Genomic DNA, 10,403 nt, shown 5'->3' on the forward strand with positions numbered 1-10,403 from the left:
TCAGGATTCTTTGTCTTTGGTTTTAGTGAGTGTAATTACGATATGCCTTGGTGATTTTCTTTTCGGGTCTATCCTATATGGGGTTCGTCAGCTTTTTATCTTTCATGATAATGGGGAAGTTTTCTGTCAGCAATTCTTTAATGATCCTGTCTGTGTTTTCTGTTTTCTCCCCTGTTCTGGAACCCTGATCACTCGCAGATTTTTCCTTTTGATTGTATCCCACATAATTCTCATGGTTTCTTCATTTTTCTGAATTTTCCTCAAGCAGAATTGTATGGTGTTTGTCTTCAATTTCCCCGATCCTATCTTTGATTATTTCAAACCTGCTCCTCAGCCCTTCTATGACACTGTCTGTTTCTGAAATCTTCTTGTGTATCTTTTGGATCTAATTTTTTTTTTTTTTATGTTTTCTAGTTGTGAATGTGTTTTGGCATTTTGTTCCTGTGTTCTTAAATTCTTCCATTTTTTTGGTCTGTATTTTCCATGAATTTGTCTGCCTTTCCCATGAATTTGTCTGTTTTTTCCTAATTTTTGTCTGCTTTTTGCTTCAACTCTTGGATAATTCTGAATATTAGAGATTTGAATTCGCTATCAGTTAGGTCTAATGCCTTTTCTTCTAGTGGAAGGTCATCTGGTGCTTTATTTTGGATGCCTACTGGAACCATCCTGTCCTGTTTTTGTAAATGTTTTGATGTATGCTTTCTTCTGTGCATTCAGTGGTTGTTTTCCTCTTTTATTGATTGTAGATTTGTTTGTTTTGTCCTCCTTTTTTGGTTTATTTGTTTTTGTCAGAGCAGGTGGGCTTTGCGTTCTTTGTTGTTTGCCCGTCTGTGGGCACGATACTTTTCACCTCCTTCTCCAATGGCCATGGTCAGTCAGTCAGGTATGGTACAGCAGGGCAGGTCCAGCTGAAGGGGAGTTGCTCGGTTGGGTTGTTTGTGGCACATACCAGGGCTGACAGTGCGGACCAGGAATCAGTGCAGGGCAGGTTCCAGTAGGCCGTGCCTGTGCTGCTTGGGAGTGTGATGTTCAGCACACGGTGCAACTAGGCAGGAAGGAGGGGGTAGATTGTGATGTATGGAGCTAAGATGGGTATGGGAATGATGAGAGTCAGGAGCGGGGAACAGGAGCCAAAAACATACACAAACAAAAAAGATTGCTAAGGGAGCTTGCTACTGGAGTGGAGAGATGAGAGACTGAGAAATGGGGAAAATCAAAAATAAAAGAAAAAGGGTGAAAGAAAAAAATGAATAAATCGAGAAACTGGAAATGAAGAAAGACAAAAAGGGAATAAGAGACAGATGAAAACAAAAGCAAGGAAAAAAAAACAAGAAAAAAACAATGCCCCCATGGATTTCCCTGTGCATTTGCTCAGAGTAAGGGAGTAGCTTCCAAGCCATATGGTATTGCCTGGCTAGAAGGGGCTCCCAAGCCGAGAAAAGAAAAAGAAAACAAATCAAAACAGAACAAATCAGAGCAAACAAAGAAACAAAAAATCCTTGGGCGTCCTTCTAGCATGGGTGCATGAGCCGGGAAGCAGTCTCACAGTCAAGCGGTGTTTCACAGCTTCCCAGGAAGAAGCAAAGATGGCGCACAGAGCCAGGTATTTGAGAGAAAGGAGGGGGAGGTAGTGAAACGTAAGGAAGAACTCTAAAGAAGCAGAAAAAAGCAACACCAGCAGGCAACATAAGGCACTCAGAGAGCCGGCCTGTGTGGGCAGGTAGAATCCAAGTGACACTAGGGTGCTTCCCAGCCAAGAGACTGTGGCTGCAGGAAGCAGAGGAGGCCAAGTGGGGGTGAGGATAGGGTGGGGGATGGGAAAGCATATATCGCTGGTTACCAGTTGTTCTGTCTCCTGCTGGAAGCTCTACGAAGCTGCTTTCTCGTACCCCCTGTTCACTGGTCTCTGATAGGAGTCCATGATGGTGGATTTGCGCTGCGTTAGCTGATAGGGGATCTCTGTATGTATCTCTCCTCATGCTCTCTTCTCTGCCAGTTTCTTATTCCACTCGGTGCTTGGCTGAGTTCTTTATCCTTTCATTTGATGCATAGTTTCAGGATTGACATGTGACTCTGTCTGACTTAGTTTTTCTGATCTTCGCTGTGAAGGGACGGCATGGTACTTCTGACTATAAAGCCATGTTGCCCGGAAGTCCGACATTTTCTCATTTAACCAAAAAGCCATTATATAATCTGTAGCAAGAGTTACGGAATTTTTTTGTGTGTGTATGTAATATACAGTCCATAATCAAATTTCCCTGATTGTTTAGAAATAGCTTTTTATTGTTTTTTGTTCAAAAGAGGATCTAAGCAAAGTCCATACATTGCTGTGCTTCTTAAATCTCTGTTAATCTGGGTCAGTCTTCCCCTTTCTTGTCCCTTGCCATTGACTTATTATAGAAACTGAATCAGTTTTTTTATAAAATTTCCAGCATTCTCGATTTCATTGCTTGTTTCAATGTTGTGGTGTCATCTCACTTGTTTTTATAAACTTTGTATTTTCTGTAACTGAAAGTTACTTCTAAAGACTTAATTAGATTCAGATTCAACTTTTTTGCAGGAATGCTTATAGGTCATTCTCTGTGTTTCACATTGTATCACATAAGGAGGCACATAGTGCCTGATTTCCTGCTTTTAATGATGATAAGATAACATTAATAACTTGAAATCTTCGGATTAAATAGCATGATGAATATTGGTGCCATTGAAATGTAGAAGGTGCAGATTTAAGGAAGAATCATTACTCGATATTTTAATAAATACTTATTTTTATTCCCTTATCCTTGATCCTTCTCTTCAAGTTTCATATCCAATCTATTTACAAATCAACTCTACTTTCACAATATATCTGGAATCCACTCACTTCTCTGTATCTCTTTGCTATCACCTAATTTAGGCTATCATCTTCTCCTTTATGGACTTCTAGAACATCGTCTTACCTAGTCTCCTTTATTTTGTTTGTGTTTCCCTATAATACGTTCAACACACAGAATGCATACATATCTAGTCATGTTAATTCTTTAATATATTTTTTTCTTTTTTCCCTAAGGTTGTAACACTTATAGTATGGTTGACAAAGTTAGAAGATAAGAGAAACGTCTTTACTGAAACAAACCTGATGATCTGAGCTTGCTAGGCTGATCATTGATATGAGAGTCAGTGGACAAGTAAGGACTATTGATTACTGAAAATGGAAGTATATTCATTTACATTCCTAAAGGTATTATTCTTATGAAATTGAGATACCCTGTTTCATTACAGAAGGTGATCTAACACTAGTTTTTAAACTGTCTTTTGAAGAAACTGAGATATCACAAAGAAAACAAACTTCTGGAGTTGAAGGCCAAGGAATCTGTATTTTAATATTTTAGGCAGTTCTGTTCTAGGTAAACCATGAACTGTACTTTGGAAAATACTGTTATACCTGCTAATTGTAAACATGAGACTAGAGAGACAATCTGGAAAGAAATTTTGAAGTGAAAAGAGGGCTCAGGTCCTAATCCTAAGAAACTCAACATTTAAAACTTGGAAAAAAGTGCCTGTTGTCTTATTGTCAAAACTGTTATCTTTTTTCTGTGTATATTTTTATTGGCTGTAATTGTACTACAATACCGTTTAGGTGAATATTTATTTTAAAACTTAATTAAAAAATTTTTTGTTAGTAAAGTAATACACGCTTACACTATTTATGAAAATTAACTCAAAATGGATGAATGACCTAAGCATAAAAACTAAAATCGTGTAACTTTTAGAAGAAAACATAGGGATAAAGCTTCAAGATCTTGTCTTTGACAGTGGATTCTTTGATATGACACCAAAAGTATGGGCAACAAAAGGGAAAGTAGATAAATTGGACTTCATCAAAATATTAAAGACTTTTTTGTACATCAAAGGACTTTATTAAAAGAGCCACCCTACCGAATGGGAGAAAATATTTAGGAACCGTATTATCTGATAAGAGTTTAACATCAAGAATATGTAAAGGAATCATACAACTCAATAACAAAAAGACAAACAACCCAATTAAAAATTGGCCCAACAACTTGAATAGATACTACGCTAAAGAAGATACTCAAATGGCCAATAAGCATATTTATTAAGCAATTAAGCAAAAGATGCTCAAGGTCATTAGTCATTAAGGAAATTCAACTCAAAACCACAGTGAGATACCACTTCATACCTGCTAGGGTGGCTATTGTCAAAAAAAAAAAAAAAAAAATGGAAAACAAGTGTTGGCAAGTATGTGGAGAAATTGGAACTTACTGTTAACCGAAAGGTTGGCAGTTTGCACCCACTAGAAGTTCTGTGGGAGAAAGACCTGGCAATCTGCTCCTGTAAAGATTACAGCCTAGAAAACCCTATGGGGCAGTTCTGTTCTGTCACCTGGGTTCATTGTGAGTCTGCTGAGGGAATGGTCTACGTATACACCTCACATCCAGCCTACCTAAATTAAGGATGTTGGCCCGGAGCATTCTCTAATACGGAGGCTGGGAATTGGGTCACCTCTCTTCCAATTCCTTCTCCTTGTCAGGGAAGCCTTCCCCCTGTTCTGGGCATGCAGTAACTTTGTCTCTTGCACGTACACAGGCACCATATGGCACCTGGTTAACTCCACTTCTGTATCTGTTCCTAGCGGGAGAGAAGGGGTTCTCTTGTACTGTGGCACAAGAAGGGGAGCATAGATTGTAAGAGCCGGCCTCGGGGTGGACTGAAGGAGAAATCGGCTTTGTGAGGCCAAACATGAGCGCCCTCATGTGGTCCACTAGTTCACTGCCAGTTACTGAGTCACTGTTGTGTAAGTCCCTGGCATGTAGCCACTGTTGTCCCCTGCCAGTGTAAAACTTCTGTCTTCCTACTTCAGGGAACAGAGATCTGCTTTGGTCCTGCGGCCACCCAGCACTGCCTTGTATATAAGTCTCCCTGATAAACTTCTTTGCTGCCACACTGGAGTTGCCCGCCTCTTTCTTCTGTCTCAGCACCCTCCTTTTTCGGAGGCAAGTTTGACGTTACTGGTCCATTCCTGGACTGAGTCAGCATTGACCTGATGGCACACCACCACCACCACCACAACAACATGCATTGCTGGTGGGAAAGTAAAATGGTGCAGCCACTGTGCAAAACAGTTTGGCAGTTTCTCAAAAAGTTAAACATAAAATTACCATATGACCCAACAATTCCACTCCTATGTATATATACCCAAAAGACTTGAAAGCAGGGATTCACACAGATACTTGTATTCCAGCATTCATAGCATCATTATTCACAATAGCCAAAGGGTAGAAACAAGCCAAGTGCCCATGATGAATGGATAAACACAATGTAGCATATACAAGCAATGGAATATTATTGAGCCATAAAGAGAAATGAAATTCTAATACATTCTACATACAACATAGATAAACCTTGAAAACATGCTGAATGAAATAAGTCAGACACAAAAGAACAAATATTGTATGATCCTAGTTATATGAAATATCTAGAAATGTCCAGAACAGGCAAATGCATAGAGCCAAATTTTATTAGTGGTTACCAGGGTCTAGACGGATGAGGGGATGAGGAGTTACTGTGTAAGTGGTACTAAGTTTTGGTTTAGGGTGATGAAAAACTTTAGGAAATTTAATAGTGGTGATAGTTGTACAACATGATGAATGTAATTAATGCCATCGAATTGTACACTTAAAAATAGTTAAAACAACAAGCTTTTGGTTATATATATATATATGTGTCTGTGTGTGTATATATGCATACATATATATATATATATAAAACCACAAAATTTTAAAAAGTTATATATGTGATTTAAAAAAAAATCAGGTAGTATAGAATGGCTTATAATAAAAGTAATAGACCTACTTTGGCTGCCTTCACTACTTTTCCATTCTCCAAATCCAAAATCCATTGCCATCGAATCAATCCTGACTCATAGTGACCCTATAGGACAGAGTAGAACCACCCCATAGGGTGTCCAAGGAGTGGCTGGTGGACTCGAACTGCTGACCTTTTGGTTAGCGGCTGAACACTTAACCACTGTGCCACCAGGGCTCCATTCTCCAAAGGCAACTGTTGTTAATCATCTGGTGATTTCTTTCATATCCCTGTATAACATTCTCATACTGCTCTTTCTTGATTAGCCGACTTTAGATATTGTCTATTGATTTTTTGCTCTTATTGATGAGGATTTAACTTACTTATAAATAAGGTGCAGTGGTTAAGTGCTTGGCTGCTAACCAAAAGGTTCAAACCCACGAGTCGCTATGTGGGAGAAAGATGCGGTAGTCTGCTTTTGTAAAGATTATTAGCCTCAGAAACCCTATGGGGCAGTTCTGCTTTGTCCTACAGGGTTGCTATGAGTCGGAATTGACTCGATAGTAATAGGTATGGGTATACAATTCCCACCTTTTAAGACTTATTCTTCTCAGAATAATCTTGTTACAGTTCTTAGTCTTTCTAGTGGTCACTTTAAGCAACATATGTAAATATCTTTTCTTCTTTTGCCATGCAGAGACAGTACCTCTTGAATCCCCACTCTAAGATGAAATGTTAATGCTTCCAACCTCCTTTCCATCTTCCTATGTCTTTCAGTTTCACACCTCTGTCAACTATATCTGCTTTTATATTGTCAAATGTTGATTATGTTTACCCTTCATTCTGTAGCCATAGTTGTCTTCTGTAATTAGTGCTGTGTATTAATTCTAAAAGATGAAACTCAGTAAACAGTGTTAGTAAGTCTTATATGTACTAGTTTTCTTAGTTTTGTTGAACTTTTCAAAGTAAGGACAGGTGGAAAATTTACAAACAGCACTTATAATATTGTGACCATACAAAATTTTATATCTCTGACTGACTTTTCCCCTGAACTCTAAACTCATATGCTCAACTTCCTACTCAACTTCTCTGCTTAGATGCCTGTTTGACATCTCAGTCTTGAAATCAGAACTCTTTATTTTCATCTCCAAACCTGGTTCTCCCCCAGTACTTTCCAGCTCAGCATAGGGGGACTACTTTCTTGCTCAGGTCTAAAACCTTAGAGTCATCCTTCTTCATTTTTCTCCTTCTCATATATGCTTCTAATCCATCAGCCAATTCTCTTGAATGTCCTTGCAGAATATACCCAGAATCTTACCAGAGTAGGGCAAGCTATCATCATCTTTTCCGGGATGTATGCAGTAGTCTCCTACTAGTTCTATACATAATATATCAGTTATGACACTTCTGTGCTCAAAACTCTCCAGTGGGTTTCTAGCAAACTTAGAGGACAATCCAAAGTCCTTACCATTCTTTATCTTTCTGTCATTTTGTGTCACTTTCCTGCTTTTCCAGTTTCATCTTTTACCATGTTCTTTCTTATACATGGTTTAATTTGCACTGGTCTCCTTGCTCTTTCTTCAATACACCAAGTTTACCTTCACCGTATGTATTTTATGCCCACTTCCTGGAACACTCTTCTCCCAGATATCTGTGAAGCTTACCTCATTTCATGTAACTGTCTCTTACAGTGTTACCTATAAGAGAACCCTTTCCCGACTAACCTAATTAAATTGGAGCCCTGGTGGTGCAGTGGTTAATAGCTCAGACTGCTAACCAAAAGGTCGGCAATTTGAACCCACCAGCTGCTCCTTGGAAACCCTATGGGGAAGTTCTCTTCTGTCCTATAGGGTTGCTATGACTTGGAATCGACTCAATGGCAACAGGATAACCCCTCATCGTTATCTTTCTTTTGTTCTAGTTTGTTTTTTTCACAGTGCTTATCCCTATCTGATAATTTCACACACAAACACATTTGTCGTTTGTTCATAGTCTGCACAGCTGTCCCTTCTCCCTCCCCCCAGCTCACCACACCAAGAAAATACCTCCAGGAGTTTATTTTCCTCATCTAGTGTCAAGAGGAGTGCCTAGCACAAAAGTGACACTTCTGAATTGTTCATTGAAGACACAAAGAGTGTGTTATCTGCTAGATTTTATGTTCTTTGGGGACCTAAGGTCAAATCTTTCCACTACCCAAAGGAAATTTTCTTAGTGTTAATTCCAGATGGATTCTCCTTCATAATGCACAATTCCCTGTATCATAATCTTAAGTTTTTATAAGTTCTGGATTCTATATCTTCCTATTTTTTGATTCACTTGAGATTTTCAAATATTTGAAAAGTATTTTCAAATATTTGAAAAATATTTTCAAATATTTGAAAAATATTTTCAAATATTTTTGTGAGTGTGGGTTGAAAGTAAACTTTTCTTACAAGTTTGAATTTATCTTTTTTTTCTGCTTTCACATTTCATTGGTAGTTTGATTGGGCATAGGATTCTAGGTTGGAAATTATTTTCCCTCGATATTTTTGAAGGCCTTATGCTAATGTCTTCTAGTATCTGATGTAGCTTATAGAAGTTATGGCAAAACCTGTTGCCATCAAATTGATTCCAACTCATGGCAACCTTGTGTATTTCTGAGTAGAACTGCACTCTATAGGGTTTTCAATGGCTGTAATCTTATGGAAGTATATTTCCAGGACTTTTCTTCCACAGTGCTGCTGGGTGGATTCAAACTGCCAGCCTTTTGGTTAGTAGACCAGTGCAAGAGAACGATGCCAGTCTGATCTTTTTTTTTTTTTTTTAATGGTGTAACAACTTGAAATTACCTTTTAAAAGTGTTAAGTCGATGTTTTGACCTATACATGCATCCGTGAAACCATCGTCATAATCAGGTTAATGAACATATCAGTCACCCCAGAAGTTTCCTCATGTGCAGTCTACTCCCTCCCTCTCACCGTCAACTCCAGGCAATCACTGATCTTTCCGCCACTGTAAGTGTACGTTTTCTAGAAATTTTTAAAAATAGAATCATCCAATATATACTTTTTTTTGTTTAACTCCTTTAATTTTCAAGTTTACTCAGCATAATTATTTTGGGATTTGGCCATGTTGTGGCATATATCAATAGTTTATTAATTTTTATTGCATTTATTGTATAGATGTACCATAATTTGTTTATCCATTCACCTTTTGATGGACATTTGGGTTGTTTACAGTTTCTACCTGTATGTGCATTTTTCAGAGTGGTGGTTCGCTATGTGAACTCAGTTCTCTGATGTATAGAAGAGTTGTTAATACTCAGTTTTCAACTCTTCTCTTGTGAGGACTTGAAATGTTGGCTTTTAAGCTCTTTACATGTTGGATGGGAAACTGGAAGTGTTAGCTTTCCAAATATAGGTGTTCTAGTGCTATAAATTTTCTTCTAAGTAATTCTTTGGCTGCAACCGATAAATTGTTGTTTCCATTTTCATTCCATTCAAAATTTATTTTGTAATTACTTTTTTGACCATTTGTTATTTGGAATTGTATAGTTTCCACACATTTGTTTGTGTTACTGATTTCTAATATTTGATTCTACTTTGATCAGAGAACATACTTTGTATGACTTGACTTATTTTAAAAACACTGAGACCTGTTGTACGGCCCCGAATATTGTTTTTATTTATTTATTTATTTATTTTTTTACTGTACTTTAGGTGAAGGTTTACAGAACAAATGGTTTCTCATTAAACAGTCAGCACACATATTCTTTTATGACATTGGTTAACAACCCCATGACATGTCAACCCTCTCCCTTCTCGGCCGTTATTTTTTTTTGATGAAAATATACATAGCCAAAGATACACCATTTCAAAAATGTCTACGTGCATAATTCAGTGAAATCAATTATGTTCTTCCAGTTGTGCTGCTATTCTCACTTTAGATGAAGGTTTACAGAACAAAATAGTTTCTCATTAAACAGTTAGTACACATGTTGCCCTATAACAATGGTTAACAACCCCATGACATGTCAACACTCTCCTTACTCAACCTTGGGTTCCCTATCACCAGCTTTCCTGTCCCCTTCTGCCTTCTAGCCCTTGTCCATGGACTGCTGTGCCTCATTACTCCCATTTTGTTTTATGGGGCTGTCCAGTCCCCAGCTGAACGGTGAACCTCAGAAGTGACTTCACAGACTGAACTGAAAGGGTGTCTGGGGGCCAGACTCTCGGGGTTTCTCCACACTCTTTCGGGCTAGTAAATCAAGTCTTTTTTTTGTGGTTAGAATTTTGTTCTAGATCCTTCTCCAGCTCTGTCCAGAACCCTCTGTTGTGATCCCGGTCAGAGCAGTCAGAGGTGGTAGCCGGGTACCATCTAGCTGTACTGGACTCAGTCTGGTGAAGGCCTTGGTAGCTGTGGTCTGTTAGTCCTTTGGACTGACCTTTTTCTTATATTCTGTTCTCTTCATTCTCCTTTGCTTCTGAAGGAGTGAGACCAGTGGAGTATCTTAAGATGGCTGCTCACAGGCTTTTAAGACCCCAGATACTACTCACCAAAGTAGAGTGTAGAACATTGTCTTTATAAACTGTGTTATGCCAGTTGAGCTAGATGTTCCC

At 38.3% G+C, this 10,403-nt stretch overlaps 1 protein-coding gene across 5 annotated transcripts in view; it reads left to right on the forward strand.

Annotated features, from left to right (window-relative positions):
* The window catches only part of DCAF6 (DDB1 and CUL4 associated factor 6), a 211,588-nt gene that overhangs the window by 17,687 nt on the left and 183,498 nt on the right, over positions 1-10,403 (forward strand). The window contains exon 3 of one of the 5 annotated variants that reach the window (XM_023738427.1): positions 3,050-3,220. The exons of 3 other annotated variants lie outside the window; for them this stretch is intronic. In XM_023738427.1, the coding sequence (XP_023594195.1) occupies positions 3,191-3,220 (30 nt within the window). In that variant the 5' untranslated portion in view covers positions 3,050-3,190. The remainder of the gene's footprint in view (positions 1-3,049; positions 3,221-10,403) is intronic. One more of the 5 variants, XM_023738428.1, reaches the window with a different exon arrangement.

This window comes from Trichechus manatus, unplaced genomic scaffold (genome assembly GCF_000243295.1).
Source record: "Trichechus manatus latirostris isolate Lorelei unplaced genomic scaffold, TriManLat1.0 scaffold00117, whole genome shotgun sequence".
Lineage (NCBI taxonomy): Eukaryota > Metazoa > Chordata > Mammalia > Sirenia > Trichechidae > Trichechus > Trichechus manatus.